Source organism: Eriocheir sinensis, chromosome 48 (assembly GCF_024679095.1).
Source record: "Eriocheir sinensis breed Jianghai 21 chromosome 48, ASM2467909v1, whole genome shotgun sequence".
In the NCBI taxonomy this organism is placed as follows: domain Eukaryota; kingdom Metazoa; phylum Arthropoda; class Malacostraca; order Decapoda; family Varunidae; genus Eriocheir; species Eriocheir sinensis.
This window is the reverse complement of record NC_066556.1, coordinates 9,340,058-9,356,615: the sequence shown is the minus strand read 5'-3', so window position 1 is coordinate 9,356,615 and position 16,558 is coordinate 9,340,058. Positions and strand designations below refer to the sequence as shown.

Sequence of the window (16,558 nt, the reverse complement as noted above, 5' to 3'; positions counted from 1 at the left end):
TCCCGAGGTAAGCAGGGAAACAAGCCGGGCGGGGAGCGGGTCAAACCAAGCCACAAGCCAACCCGGCACGCACCGTCAACAGCCCACCTGCCTTACCTGGCCTAATGAGAGGCTTTTATCTCGCAGGCCAGTAATAATGTGGCGACTGCGGTATCTTTTGAGGTGTGCATGGAGAGAGGGAGAAAGTGGAGGAAGTGGAGGTGAAGGAAGAAAGGAGGAGGAGGAGGAGGTGGAGGAGAGGAAGATTGTGGGAGGAAATGTAGAAATGCCTGGAGGAGTTAGAGAGAGAGAGAGAGAAAGGGAACGTAAGAGAAAGTTGAGAGCAGACAAGACAGAATCATTTAAGATACACACACACACACACACACACACACACACACACACACACACACACACACACACACACACACACACACACACACACACACACACACACACACACACACACACACACACACACACACACACACACACACACACACACACACACACACACACACACACACACACACGTCATTAGAAAAAAAAATGGAATAGACCAAAATCTTTCCACCTCCCACACATCCAAAAATAAGGAAGAAAACAAACACAAGAATCACGATGGAAGGAAAAGGAAAGAGAGAAAAAAGGGACACGCAGAAAAAAACAAAAGAAAGGGAAAGAGGAAGAATAAATAAACACAGAAGAAGAAAGAGAATGAGAGAGAGAGACACACAGAGAGACAGACAAAAACCCAAGACAAGGTTAGGCCGGTAGGAGTTTCCGGGAGTCCTGTCAACAAGTCAAATCCTTGCCTCCCAAACTTGCTGAGGCGGCTGTCCCGTTGCACCCGTGGCCTCCGTTTTCTCTGCTCCCCTCGACCCATCCTCCCCTCCCTGACCCCTCACTGGCCTCTCCCTGCCCTTGCCTCTTTATTCCCCCTTTGGTTCTCTCCTTACCCTCAGTGCTCCTCTGGTTCCCTCTCTTCCCTCTGTCTCCCATCCTCCCCTCCCTGACCCATCCCTGCCCTCTCTCTGCCCTTGCCTCTTTATTCCCCCTTTGGTTCTCTCCTTACCCTCAGTGCTCCTCTGGTTCCCTCTCTTCCCTCTGTCTCTCATCCTCCCCTCCCTGACCCCTCCCTGCCCTCTCTCTGCCCTTGCCTCTTTATTCCCCCTTTGGTCCTCTCCTTCCCCTCCGTGCTCCTCTGGCACCCTCTCTTCCTTCTGTCTCTTCCTGACCCTTCCCCCTCTCTCCCCTTAGTCCCCTTATTTCCTTCCCCTCGCTTCTCTTTTTGTTCTCCTCTCTCCACTCAGTCCCTTCAGTACCCCTCTATTTCCCTCGCTTTCCTCTCTGTGTTTCCCCATTCTCATCTGCTTCCCTCAGACCCATAGTTCCCTTGGTCTCTTTCTGCCCCCTTTCGTCTTCTTCCCCTCTATGCTTCTCTCTCTGCCTCCCTTTTACCCCTCAACCATTCCTCCCCTCCCTGCCCCCTCGATGCCTTTGTCTCTGTCTGTTCCCCTCTTTCCCCTTATTCCCCTTAGTCCCCTTTTGCGTCCCTTACATCCTAGTTCCCTCGCTACTTTTATCTTTTTGTTCCCCTGTGTTCCCATGTTCCCCCCAATGCTTCTTTACTTCCCTTTCTTTCATCTCTGTCCTTCTCATTCTCCTTTGCTTCCCTCACATCCATAGTACTTTGATTCTCTCTCTCTCTCTCTCTCTCTCTCTCTCTCTCTCTCTCTCTCTCTCTCTCTTCCCCCTCTTTCTTCCTCATTCCCCTCTTCTTCCTCCACCTTACTAGTCCCTTTGTTTCTCTATGTTTCCCTCATTCTTCTTTCCTTCTGTTATCCTTACTAGTCTGTTTGCTCTTGTTCGTGTCTCCCTCACTTCTCTCTATCTCTCTTAGTCTCTGCAGTTCCAACTTCTTCCCTTCCCCTTTATTCCCCTTTCTTCCCTAGTCCTTTTCACTCAGTCCTCTCATTCCTCTTCTATTTTCTTCTACTCCTTTCATTCCCTCTCTCATGTCCTCCACGTAAGAGAATGAAGCGTCACGTCAGGCGATAAAAGAAAGGTGTTAAAAGCGGCTCTTACCTGCCTGGAGCCCTCACGTAGCCAGGTAACGGTGGCGGGAGGGTGCGAGTCCACGTCACAGTTGAGCGTCACCTCCTTGCCCGTCTCCGCCATCACGTCCCTCGGTAGCGTGCGGAAGGCGGGCCCGTACTGAACCTGCACCCCCAGGGACTTCTTGGCCGACCCCACAACGTTGGTCACCTGGGAAGGCCGCGGGGGAACAGGAAGGAGAAGTAGGTTAGGACGTGTGAGGAAAGAGAGAAGGAAGAAGAGAATAGGGGTTGAATACAAGGCTTCCAGGAAAAAGTAGGAGAAAAAAAAGTAAGAGGAGAAAGAAAAGTAAGAGGAGAAAGAAAAGTAGGAGGAGAAAGAAAAGTAAGAGGAGAAAGAAAAGGTTAAGTGTGAGAATAGAGTAAAGAAAGAAGAAGAGATGAAAGTGATGGAAATTAAAAAAAAGGAAGCTGAATATTAATGTAGATTGAAGAAAAAAGCAAAGGAGGGATGAGGTAGATTTTGAAAAGGTAGTAAATTATGTGAGAAAGGAAGAGGAGGAGGAGAAGGAAGAAGAAAAATAGAAAGAGAAAGAAAAGGTCAAGGAAGAGGCAAAAGTGAGACAGTATGAGAACAGAAAGAATCAGATAATATGAAAGTGATGTATGCTGAGAGTGATGGACAGGCAGACCGACAGAGACAGAGATAGACAGAGATAAGCAAAAGGAAAAAAAAAAGGAGCTGAGGGAGGCAAAAGTTCACTCGTATAATATCACAAGAGAAGGCAGAGGCAGACAGAGAGATAATGGAGAGGCAGGAAGAGCTGAAGGAGGCAAAACTTCAGGACTAAATAATTATAATCAGAGAAAGCGGAGCATGTAGGAGCACGAGGCAAGTCTACAGAAGGGGAGGAGGGAAAGGAATCAACGTACTCTCTATAGAAAGTAAATACAGAAGCGAGCACAAGCCAAATAGTCGTGTAACTAGGTCTAACTACATGGACGTGTCGGTAATTGTGTTTGAATACCATTAATTGCCTTGCTCGAGGACGAAACGAGTTGTACATCAAAAGTAGACGCCCGCCACGCCGACGAGGGGCAAAGCAAACACGGGAGAGGAAATATGTCCGCTTAAGCCCACTCAGGGGAGGAAAAAAAGGAAAAAAAAGGGAGAAAACTAGGAAAAAAATTATGGTCCTCTGATTTCCACGTTTTTTGTTTGTGTGATTCAAGATTTTGACGTAATTAGAAAGAGGAAAAAAGGGAAGGAGCAACATAGGAAAAAAAAAATGGACCTCCGATTTCCACTTATTTTTGTTTGTGTGATTCAAGATTCTGATTAAAAAAAAAGAGGGAAAACAAAGGAAAAAAAGGGGAAAAACTTGGAAAAAAATTAATGGCTCTCCGATTTTGACGTTTTTTTTCTGTGTGTTTGTGTAATTTTACATTCTGAGAGTGATTGTGTTTTGTTATATAATGTTTTGTGTATATTATGTTGTGAATCTGGTCAGTGAATATCTATCGCTCTTTCTAATTTATCAGTGTGTGTGTGTGTGTGTGTGTGTGTGTGTGTGTGTGTGTGTGTGTGTGTGTGTCTGTCTGTCTGTCTGTCTGTCTGTTTCTTCGTCTTAGTCCGTCTGCCTGACTATCTGCGTCTTTTTGCCTGTTTGTCTGTCTGTCTTTCTTTTCGTCTGTCTGTCTTTCTGTATGTCTGTTTATCTATGTCTGTCTGTCTATCTGTCTGTCTTTTTTTACTGTCTGTCTCTGTCTGTCTGTCTGTCTTTTTGTCCGTCTCTGTCTGTCTGTCTATGTCTCTCTGTCCCCACCTCACCCACCTCGCACGACACGCTGTCTTGGTGGAGGCTCCGCGAGATCTTCCTCAGCATCAAGGTCCTGGAGGTCTCGTTAGGCAGGATCTCGCTGTTGTGATACCACCTGAAACACGGAACACAAGACACACACATTACCAATACGTCTTAGTACAGAAACGTTGAATTAAGACAGATACATAAACGTTTTAGCGACACCTTGACATACGAGCTCAGGAGTAGTGAGTAGTAGTAGTAGTAGTAGTAGTAGTAGAAGTAGAATATTATGAGGTAGAGGAGGAGATGAGGAAAGATCAATAACCATGATTGTATTCGTAATCTTCCTCCTTCCTTTCCTTTATCCCAGAAAACACACACACACACACACACACACATACACACACACACACACACACACACACACACACACACACACACACACACACACACACAGCTGTGTGTGTATGTATGTGTATGTATGTATGTATGTATACCGTGTGTGTGTGTGTGTGTGTGTGTGTGTGTGTGTGTGTGTGTGTGTGTGTGTGTGTGTGTGTGTGTGTGTGTTCCTCCCCTCGTTTCCTCCTCGTGGCAGAAAACGTCACATCCAGTGGAAAATATTCTTTCGGGGCGAGCGAGCATCGTTGAGGCTTGGTTTGGGATCCTCTGTAGTGGGGGCGGCCCGGGGCGTTCGAGGGAAGGAGGAGGAAGAGGAGGAGGAGGAGGAGGGCAAAGTTGAGGCTCCATGAAGCAAGAACCGAAGAAAGTGACGGGAACAGAGAAAAGGAAGATGAATGTGAATATAAATGATAGAGAAACAAAGGACGAAGGAGAAGGATGAGCAGGAGGAGGTAAAGGTTAAAGAGGAAGTGATAGGAGGAGGAGGAGGAGGAGGAGGAGGAGGAGGAGGAGGAGGAGGAGGAGGCGGGAATGTGTAAATATCGTGTAACCTCAGGATAAAGGCAAAGTAGGGAACTGAGAGAGAGAGAGAGAGAGAGAGAGAGAGAGAGAGAGAGAGAGAGAGAGAGAGAGAGAGAGAGAGAGAGAGAGAGAGAGAGAGAGAGAGAGTGAGAGTTAGAGAGAGTAGGTGGGTGGAATGGAGGATTCAGCAAGAAAGGAAAACCAATCCGAGCATCAGAGAGAGAGGAAAAGAGAGAGAGAGAGAGAGAGAGAGAGAGAGAGAGAGAGAGAGAACACAAGAACCAGTGGCTCAAATCAGAAACAAAACACAGAATTCAGATCTCTCTCTCTCTCTCCCCCTCCCTCCTCCCCTCCGCCACCTAGTCTCCTTGAGGGCCAGTGTCGAAAAATAATGATGTGGTCGGAATAACATCGAGGTGTGGATTATTTTCTCCGCCTTCGATGTATTCTTATAATGCTAATGCCCGCCGGGACCTCCTTGCGCGGCCCTCAATGGCATTATTTGGCGGCTCTTCTGGTGGGGTCCCGGGGCGCTGGCTGGTGGGTACATTGAGGGTGGTGGTGATGGTGGGTCTAGGTACGTTTCTGGTCATGATGGTTGTCGTGGTAGTGGGGGTGGTGGTGGTGGATATATTGAGGGTGTTGATGGGGGTTATAGGTAAGGATTTGGGGATAATGGTGGTGGTGATAGGTACAGCGAGTGAAAGGTGGTTGTGGGGATGGTGGATGCATTGAGAGTGGTGGTGGTTGTGGTGTTGGCGATGGTGGTGGTGGTTATAGGTAGGGTTGTGTAGGTGACGGTGCTGGTGGGTACAGGGAGCGTGTTATAGCAAGGGTGGGGGTTAAGCTAAGGGTAATTTACACACATGAGAGAGGTAATGAAGCTGAGAGACATTGGAAAGAAGAGGTAAAAGAACTTTGAGTACATTGATATAAACAAACAACAACCTCCAAATGAATTACTGAACGAATGAATATACTTTGTTGTGGATATTCGTGAACGTGATGGATAATGGATACACCTAAGAACTATGATGGAGGTGAAGTACAGAATAAATAAACAAAGGAAATACATAAGGACTTTGAGAACATGGAAGTGAGGGGAAGGTTTTAGATACATTACCACATACACTGAATTATGGATACCCGTGAATTTGATGGATAATGGATAATGGATAATGGTGAAATGCAGTTTATAATATGATAAAGGGAATATGATTTCTTATAAAGGGGAGACTTTGGATAAATTCTGTACGCTCTTTCGTTCTTGTGTGGTAGAGGAGGCTCGATTCTTATCATTGCCTTAAGAATGAAGAGCCACGAGTTTGTTGAAATTCTGTTGTTTGTTTTTAAATTGATTTGTTCTCTTTTCCAGCTGTCATGACTGATCTGTTTTTCTTTTTCTTTTGCAGCGGGACATGTTCGCAAGCCTCGTCCGTGGCGGTGCGTGGCGTCACTAGTGGGAAGTTAATGGCGCCAGAAAAGAAAATAGAAGTGTTGTGCTGTGCTCCCGCGAGGCAAAAGAGAAAATAAGTATTGCTCCGGAAATATAAGTTGGCGCAGCTTTCAAGAATTCATGCGAGAGAAAGAGACTCAGAAATGTCAATTCTAACTTCCGTATCTGTGCGTCAAAACTTTTCCTAAAGATTAGAATCTATAAGTGTGCTGAAGGAGACATTGAACCAGAGAGGGATAAAGTAAACGAAACAGAGCAAGAAAAGTTTGGAGAAAAGCACGATGAAGGGGAGGCCACGTAAGAGGAGGAGGAGAAGGAGGAGGAAGAGAGACAACCCCTCCCTCCTGTCCCCCGCGTCTCCATCCACTTGTACAGAGCCTCGGGACATCTAGCCGCGCAAGGAGACAGGTAAAGTGCTGGATTTACACCTGTAGTAGAAAGTTCTGCCCTTCCTCCTGTGTGTTTACGTGTTCCTGACCTTCCAGAGTGACATCGCGAGACCTGTTATCCTGTTCGATTATTTTTGTGTTCTTATCAGTAGAAATAATAGGTGTTATTATTTCCTCTGTATTATTTTCGATGGCTTATAATACTACTGTAGTTATCTTTTCAGGTTCCTTCCGCTGTTACTCTGTTGCTTTGTTACGTTATTACTTTCGTTACTGGTTTCGCTGTTCTTGGTGGGCCAGATTTATTTTTTCGTTTTGTTTTGCTGTTGCCTTTCTCTGTTTGTGTTCCTGTTATTACTTTTATTGTTATTCCCATTGTATCGGGTATGTTATTTTTTTTCCGGGTACGTTCCGCTGTCTGTTTGCGTTCCTGTTCCTACTTCTGTTACTAGTCCCGTTGTTCTTGATGGCCCAGTTTTATTATTTTCTCTTGCTGTTGCCTTTCTCTGTTTCCTCCCGCGAGCCGAACAGCCGCCAGCACAGCATTCCTTCCTTGTGCTGACGCGGGGCTGGGATTGTGTTGCTCTGCTCTTTTGATTTTTTACTCCAGCTACATCCTACAACGTCTCTCTCTCTCTCTCTCTCTCTCTCTCTCTCTCTCTCTCTCTCTCTCTCTCTCTCTCTCTCTCTCTCTCTCTCTCTCTCTCTCTCTCTCTCTCTCTCTCTCTCTCTCTCTCTCTCTCTCTCTCTCTCTCTCTCTCTCTCTATCTCTCACTCTGTCTGCCTCTCTCTCTAACTCTCTCTCTCTCTCTCTCTCTCTCTCTCTCTCTCTCTCTCTCTCTCTCTCTCTCTCTCTCTCTTTTTTCCGTGTGTGATGGAATTCCAGCTGGTTCATGTGTGTGTGTGTGTGTGTGTGTGTGTGTGTGTGTGTGTGTGTGTGCGTGTGCGTGTGCGTCTCCTCGGGGCTGTTACACAAGAAGGCAGTGTTGTAATGGCAGAGGTTGATTCGTGACCTTTTCTGTTGCTGTGTTGGCCGTGGATGTTGTCTCCTAACTATCACGCCCTTTTCTCTCCCTCTCTCTTCCTCTCTCCATGTCTTCCTCTCCTCTCCCATACGACGATAGATGCAGCGCCGGTAGTTTTTAATTGATCATTCTCTGCCTTTCTCCACTGATCTACATGTTCCGTAAATCATGCATTGGTTCTCTCTGACCTTCCTGCCCACGTCCAGCGCTCCCGAACCTCAGACATACGACCTACATCTTTCCTCCATACGACGATAGGTGCAGCGCCGGTAGTTTTCCTTCAATCATTCACCGCCTCTCCTGATTGACCTACATGTTCCGTAAATCATGCATTGGCTCTCCTCCCTCGCGAACCTGCCCACGTCCAACGCTCCCGAACCTCAGACATACGACCTACGTATATTCTCCACACGACCATAGATGCAGCGCCGGTAGTTTTCCTTTAATCATTCACCACCTCTCTTGATTGACCTACCTGTTCCGTAAATCATGCATTGGCTCTCCTCCCTGACCTTCCTGCCCACTTCCAAACCTCTCTAATTTCCGACATACGACTCAGTTCATCCGCCATACGACCATTGATAAAGCGTTGGTTGTTTTGCTTTAGTCAGTGTCTCTCCTCTCTGACCTACCTACCCACCCCCAACGCTCCCGAAACTCCGACATACAACCTGCATCCATCCGCCTTTCGACCATAGATGTTGCAGAGTCTATAGTTTTACATTTATCAGTCATTTTCTCCCTCACCTGACCCTTCTACCTCAGTCCAACCTTCCCTATTTTCTCCCTTACCTGACCTCATTACCCACGTCCAACCCTCCCCATTTCTCCTTTACCTGACCTCCTTACCCACGTCCAACCCTCCCCATTTCTCCTTTACCTGACCTCTTTACCCACGTCCAACCCTCCCCACCCTCCGAAATACGACCTACATCTATCTGCCGTACGACTACAGATGTTGCAGCGTCGTTAGTTTTGCGTTAATCAGTAATTTTCTCACGTACCAAACCTCCCTACCCCCTCCCCATGCTCTTCAATCTTTAACGAGATGATCAGCGTATGCAAGAGACGAACGGAATAAGTCAGCTGTATCTGAGTATTTGTAGCATTTTTTTACAACAAAGGAGACAGCTCAAGGGCACAGAAAAGGACACGATAATAAAAAAAATCCCGCTACTCGCATGTCTGTCTTCTCTTTTTCTTCACTTCGCTCTTTGTCGTCGTGAAGGTAAAGGTTACTGAGTACAAGGCTGCTTGAAACGACATCTGCTTTGCTACTAGAAGGACAGCATTGATTTTTTTTGTCTTGTGTTATTGAGTGTGTTTGTTTTTCTTCTCCAGCATGTATTGTAATTATCAGTTCGGTGTAGTTTTCGATTGATGTTCGGGCTTAGATCTCAAATGTTTTGCCGCACTGTATTTTTTTGCGTAATTGAGGTTGTGCTTATTCATTTTCTGTTTCGAGTCTTCATTTTTCCTCTAGACGTTTATCGGTCGAAGGATATATTTCACCTTTCTCTGTTTGAGCGAAATCGATGTTCTGTTAAATATTCCCTTTTTTGAGACTATTGATCCAAAGAAACTAATCTAAGCAATAGTTCAGCAGCTTTCTCTTCCATACCATCAATTTTCTATGTAACTGCTCCCTTCTCGAGATGACATACATTTTTCTCCCCTTTTCTGCACTTTTCTGCTATGAGAGGAATTAATCTACGCAATATTTCAGCATCTTTCATTTCCATATATCACTTTCCTATGTAGGTATTCAATTCTCGATATCGCATGTACTTTCCCTTCCTTTTCTGCACTTTTCCTTTATGAGATTTTATGAGCTTCAGTATTTAATCTACGCAATATTCTAACATCTTTTATTTCCCTACTGTCAACTTTCTATGTAGCTCCTCCCTTCCCGAGATCTCAAGCATAAAATTTTCGCTCCTTTTCTGTTCTTTTCCTTTATGAGCATCTATGAATTCAAAATAACTAATCTACGCAATTTCTTACCATTTTCACTTCCGCACTGTCAACGTTCTATATAGCTCCTCCCTTTCCGAGATCCCACGAACGTTTCTCAACAACTCCAGCAAAACGAGCTTATGAAATGCATCACAGCGGCGTGCCCTTCGACGGGTGCGTGATGCTCGCCGTGTTTCGCCGGGGTCGCGCGCCGCTGCCAGGCCGGGGTGAAAGCCAGCCCGTGTTTGTGCTGCTCTCGGCCGCCTCAAATTTTGCTCCGCGCAGGACTTGTTCTCCTTTTAGACTTGTCCCTTGCATGATTCAGGAACACCGCCCAGAGCCCCGTCTTTTTCCAGCAGGCGGAGCAGGAGGAGAAGGAGGAGAGGTAGTAGTGGTAGAAGGAGGAGAAGGAGGAAGAGGAGGAGGGGGCGCTAGTGAGAGGAAATACAAACAGATGTTGGAGGGGTTTCAGAGATATGAACATTCAGTTTACTTTTCGAGAGGGAGTATGACAGGAGGAGGAGGAAAAGAAGGAGGAGGAGGAGAAGGAGGAGGAGGAGGAGCAGGAGGAGAAGAAGAATAGTAAATGAAGAAAAGAAAGAGAAAACAGACAAAAGACAAACACGACAGACAGACATAAAGACAGATAGAAAGACACACACACACACACACACACACACACACACACACACACACACACACACACACACACACACAAACAAAATCATACAAATCCACACTCTCTCCTTCCGTTTTCATTCCCTTTCACATCCTTATTCGCCTCAGATCTGGAAGCGCTCAAACCTTATTCGCTCATACACGCCTTCTCTTCCTTTACTCTTCTTTCACCGCCACCTCACCAATCTGTCCCGTGCAAAGGCCCCATAACGCGTGCCAGAATCCTTCCTTCCTTCAGGCAAACTCGAGGGAAGAAGTGGAGGAGACAGGCAGACGTAGGCGTGTGTGTGTGTGTGTGTGTGTGTAGGTATATGTATGTATGTGTGCGTGTGTGTGGGGGGGGTGGGGGAGGAAGGAGGATTTCTTGAGAAGGTTTGAATATAGGAAGGTGCGAAGGGGAGCATTATAGAACATTGCTTGCACGATACGTTTGTGTGTGTGTGTATGTGTGTGTGTGTGTGTGTGTGTGTGTGTGTGTGTGTGTGTGTGTGTGTGTGTGTGTGTGTGTGTGTGTGTGTGTGTGTGTGTGTGTGTGTGTGTGTGTGTGTGTGTGAGAGAGAGAGAGAGAGAGAGAGAGAGAGAGAGAGAGAGAGAGAGAGAAGAAAGAGAAAGAGAAAAAAGATAAAGAGGAACATCTATCCAGTGGCCACACCAATGCATTCCTTTCAACAACCAAACATATCTACTTGAATACCTGTCTTTCTGATGATTAAGGAGACACATAGCACACGTACAAACACACACACACATACCTACCCCGTACCCCTCCCCTTTCCCCGCCCCCCCCACACACGGAGCTACTCATCCGGGGCACAGTACACGCAAGAGCCCTAATACTTCAACCAATACCGACAAGGAGGAGCTCAGCGGTGGGAAGGCGCGCACCTGTTCTCTCTCGCGCGGGGTGTCGTGTTTAAGGGGGCACTTCGGCAACTTAAAGACTCGTTATTGCAGTCCTCTGTCTTTGTCTGTCGGACCAGCGTTGCCAGATTATCGTATTCACCACATTGTATTTATCATTTTTAAACCTCAAACTCTCGTACCTACAGAAATAACGAAAGGATATTAAGGTTAGCGTTAAAACTGCAATTTATTGATGATTGTTTTGTTTGTTTTTGCTATAGATATCAGTCGGAAACTACGAAAATGGAATACGGTGTGTACGATAATTTGGCAACGCACGTCTGTCCTCTGGTTATGCTGGCTCCTCTTCGCCTTTCTTGTCTTCGCTGTTCTTTACTAATGTTTGTTTTACCTTCGTCTTCTTGTTTTTCTTGTTCCTCTTTCCTTTCTTTACTCTCTTTCTCTTTACTGTTATTGTTGTGTCTTTGTCCTCAGATACTTTTTGCTCTTCTTCTTTCGTTTCATTTTCATTCCCTCTTTTCTGTTCTTTGGTCACGTCTGTTTCTTCGTTTTCTGGTTCTTTTTTGTTCATCTTTCCCTTTATTTTTTGCTTCCTCTTATGTTCTTTATTCACGTCTGTCTTTCTTCGTCTTCTGGTTTTTCTTATTTCCTTTCTTTTTCTTGACTTCCTTTCTTTTTACCGTTACTTATTGTCTGTCTGTCTATCATCGTCCTCAGGTTGTTCTTCATCCTCCTTCATTTTCTTTACTTCTTCCTTTACTAACGTCTATCTTTCTTCGTCCTCTGGTTCTTTTTGTATCTCTTTTCCTTTTCTTTACTCACTCGATTTGTTGTTGTTATTGCTTTCTCGTTATTCTCTTCTTCCATCTTCTGTTTTGCTTGTTGTTGTTTTTATTCACCGTCTTCTTGTTGCTTTTTTCGTCTTTGTATCTTGTTGCCTCCTCTTCTTTCTTTTGTTTTCTGTTCTCTAGGCCGTGGATCTGCTGTCGTTTCCTCGCTGCAATCGTCGCCTTTGTCTCGTCTTCTGGTTCTAAATTTCTCGTCTTCTCGCTTCGTTATTCGGTGAGTGTCGAGTTCAGCTTCTTTCTCATGGCAGACAGTAATGAATGTGGCGCTACTAGGTGGTGTGTCAGTAGTACGGACGGTATGGATTGAGAACCGTAATTATGAAGTGGAGAAGGAGGCGGAGCAGAATGGTAGGGGATGAATGGAAGGCAACTGGTAGAGAGGGAAGTGGAGGAGAATTGTAGAGGAGGAGAGGAGGAGAATCGTAGAGAAGGAAGAAGAGAATGGTAGAGAAGGAACTTGGGGAAAATTGTAGAGGAGGAAGTGGAGGAGAATGGTAAGGGAGGAAGTGGAGGAGAATGGTAAGGGAGGAAGTGGAGGAGAATGGTAAGGGAGGAAGTGGAGGAGAATGGTAAGGGAGGAAGTGAAGGAGAATGGTAAGGGAGGAAGTGGAGGAGAATGGTAAGGGAGGAAGTGGAGGAGAATGGTAAGGGAGGAAGTGAAGGAGAATGGTAAGGGAGGAAGTGGAGGAGAATGGTAAGGGAGGAAGTGGAGGAGAATTGTTGAGAAGGAAGTGGAGGAGAATGGTAAGGGAGGAAGTGGAGGAGAATGGTAAGGGAGGAAGTGGAGGAGAATTGTTGAGAAGGAAGTGGAGGAGAATGGTAAGGGAGGAAGTGGAGGAGAATGGTAAGGGAGGAAGTGGAGGAGAATGGTAAGGGAGGAAGTGGAGGAGAATGGTAAGGGAGGAAGTGAAGGAGAATGGTAAGGGAGGAAGTGGAGGAGAATGGTAAGGGAGGAAGTGGAGGAGAATGGTAAGGGAGGAAGTGGAGGAGAATGGTAAGGGAGGAAGTGGAGGAGAATGGTAAGGGAGGAAGTGGAGGAGAATGGTAAGGGAGGAAGTGGAGGAGAATGGTAAGGGAGGAAGTGGAGGAGAATGGTAAGGGAGGAAGTGGAGGAGAATGGTAAGGGAGGAAGTGGAGGAGAATTGTTGAGAAGGAAGTGGAGGAGAATGGTAAGGGAGGAAGTGGAGGAGAAATGTAAGGGAGGAAGTGGAGGAGAATGGTAAGGGAGGAAGTGGAGGAGAAATGTAAGGGAGGAAGTGGAGGAGAATGGTAAGGGAGGAAGTGGAGGAGAATTGTTGAGAAGGAAGTGGAGGAGAATTGTTGAGAAGGAAGTGGAGGAGAATGGCAAGGGAGGAAGTGGAGGAGAATAATAAAGGAAGAAGAGATACGAGAAGTAGGAGAATAAGGAACTGCGTGTTGTGAATACATACAAGAACAGGGGAAGAGACGTAAGATACAGGCCGAATATTAAGACCTAGAATAGTTCTCAACAGCGAAAAAAAAAAAAAACAGTTCCATCGATGCAGGAGTCCGACACTTAACACCAGACAGAAAAAAATACCCAAAGAGAAAATCAATAACCTTTACAAAACTCCAAACAACGCTCCCTCCCATTTCTTTTCTCATTCCAACAATCCACCTCACCCTCGGCCCACCTCTCTCCCTCTCCTCACACTCCAGCTCACTCCCATGCACTCACGCCGCCACTCCCATCACGACTCCTCCCCGGAACTGACTTGCCTGTAGGTTAGTTCGTCTGGGTTGGCCCTCGCGGAGCACACAAAGGTGGCGTCATCCCCCTCCACCAGGAGCGGCGAGCGGGCCCTTAGTCGAACCTCCGGCGGGAAGTAGACGCTGAGATGGACGGTGCTGGGAGGAGAAGAGAGAGAAGGAATTATTGGAACGAAATCACACACACAAACAAGTAATTTAAAGATAGTTAGACACTGCTGGGAAATGGCAATGAAAGCTGAAAAAGAGAGAAGGAGCACGCACGCAGTATTAGATGGCTGGACACTGCAGGGAAAAGACAATGAAAGCTGAAAAAAGAGGAAGAGAAGGATGAATAACCATTGATGAAAATAAGATGGCTGGACATAGCTGGAAAAAATGCCAAAGAAAGCTAAAGAAAGAGGGAGAGGAGGATGAATTGTCACTGATAAAATTAAGATGGTTGAATATAGCTGTGAAAAGGCAATAAGACCAGAAAAAAATTAAGAGAAGAAGGATGAATTGTCATTGATGAAATATTACAGCTAGAAACGTTCATGTGATCGGGTGCTGCTGCGGGTGACGAGGCAGGATGAAGCAAAGGAGGAGGAGGAGAAAGGAAAGGAATTAGTGCTGACGAAATATCATACTTAGAAAGAAAGATGCGATTGCTGAAATGAGGCAAGGGAGAGAAGATGAGAGAGGAGGAAAGAGGAATAACTGATATCAACAAAATCAGAGAAGCAGAAAATGTAAGTCACTGGGTATTGCTGGGACGTATGAAAACATTTACTTATACTCACTTTACGATAAGAGAGGGAGATATGTTCATTTTGATTAGAGTGTGACCTTGTAAAGACGTCACTTGAAGATAAGGAGGAGAACGAGGCTGAACCACTGGAAGGATATCACACACACACACACACACACACACACACACACACACACACACACACACACACACACACAAAGGTTAAAAATAGTAAAAAAACGGCTGGCCAGTGCACGGAGGACTGAGATTAGCGACGTGAGTAAAGGAAGATAAAAGGGGAGCTGAGATTTCTAATTACGAGATAGGAAGAGGAGAGAGAAGGCATTGACAACGGAGACTAAAGGAGATGAAGAATAAAAGGTCGAAGTGGCGGAGGAGTGAGATTGGGAAGCATTGCAGAGGAAAAAAATAAGGAAACGAAAACGAAAAGGAAGGAGAGAATCAAAGGAACCAAAACGATGCTGAAAAATACTGACCTCTTATCCTTGTGTATCCGTGTGCAAAAGATAAAACAGCAACACGAAAATACGAAAGAAAGACTGAATGAAAGCCGGCAGGACGAGACGGACACAGTAAAGGGAACGGAAAGAGTGGCGAAATTATATAACACCAAGATTAGCCATGCAGACGGACAGAAAAAAAGACATATCAAAAAACAAATCGAAAATATGAAAAAAGGAAATAATAAGAGCCAACAGAATCATACGGACACAGGAAAGAAAATGGAAAAAGTGGCGAAATTATATAACACTGGGCTTAGTCATGCAGGCGGACAGAAAAAAAAGACAAATTAAATAACAAATCGGAAATAATTATGAAGAAAGGAAAGAATAAGAGCCAACAGAATGAAACTGACACAGGACAGGGAATGGACAGTGTTGCGAAATTATATAACACCAAGATTAGCCATGCAGACGGGCGGAAAACAGAAACTGAAATTAAACTTTTGCCACTGCGGGGAAAGGGAAAGACGGCTATCATTGATTAAAAAGAAAACGGACGGAGGATGCTAAAAGCCGCGCTGGTGGAAGAGATAAGCATTAGGGATTAAAAAGAGACACCACGCCATATTTTAAAAGTAGGTTTCTAAAGAGTGAATAACCTCGTCGTGATAGAGAGGTAGGGACGGAATACTGCTGGCGGGTAGATGAAACAAAATATAGATCCAGGTTGAGAATCAGGCCGCTGGAAAGTTAGAAATTGGAGTGAGCGAAGAAATGAAAACTGTATTCTATCTCTTTTTTCTTTTTATGCTCTCTCTCTCTCTCTCTCTCTCTCAATACGGAACACACACACACACACACACACACACACACACACACACACACAGACGGCCGGGTTTCGCATCAGGAATATTATTTAATGAAAGGTCTACAGCGGGAAAGGCGAAGGGATGCCGAAGTTAAGCTATTGAAACGAGAACTTGGAAAAGACCGCCACCAGCCAATAGGAAAACTTTTAAGATTAAGCGACAGACTTTGTAATACCATAAAAGTATATTACGAAACTTGATCGTGTACTTAATGAAAAAAAGACGATTTTCCTAACCACACACACACACACACACACACACACACACACACACACACACACACACACACACACACACACACACACACACACACATATGAAGGTCAGTGGTGCAGTGGTTGACGCTCTCGACTTAGAACCGTAAGATCCCGGGTTTGAACGTAGTGGGAACAGAGAGAGGATAATGTAAGGGTTGATTAAACATTTATACGGCAAGGTAAAGAACATGCTGTAACCTTTCTTACATTACACGCTTAGAAACTTTAGGTAAGAGAAGCTAAAGGAGGAGGCAGAATGGGGATAGAAGAAGAGAAAATTTAGTGTGAATTGAGGTTTTGTTTAGATGAATGAAGGGAGTTGCGTAGCCTTTCTCGCCTCCCTCCCGCGCGCCCAGAAACACCAGGTAACGAGGTCATTAGGAGGTAACTGCGCATCATAATAACAACCACCTGGAGTAATGGGCACTCAGGAGGGGGCGTGGCTGCAGAGACCTCGCTCCACCCAGCTGAGAGAGCGGAGTAGAATGGACAGAGTGGATTCGCCTTCTTAGGGGATAGTGAGGGAT

General features: G+C 45.5%; 1 protein-coding gene across 2 annotated transcripts in view; it reads right to left on the bottom strand.

Moving 5' to 3' along the window:
- Positions 1–16,558, bottom strand: part of LOC126981568 (irregular chiasm C-roughest protein-like) — an 86,155-nt gene that overhangs the window by 47,373 nt on the left and 22,224 nt on the right. For both annotated transcript variants that reach the window (XM_050832966.1, XM_050832967.1), the window contains exons 5-7: positions 13,722–13,850; positions 3,872–3,971; positions 2,068–2,247 (exon numbers count right to left, since the gene is read on the bottom strand). In XM_050832966.1, the coding sequence (XP_050688923.1) occupies positions 2,068–2,247; positions 3,872–3,971; positions 13,722–13,850 (409 nt within the window). The remainder of the gene's footprint in view (positions 1–2,067; positions 2,248–3,871; positions 3,972–13,721; positions 13,851–16,558) is intronic.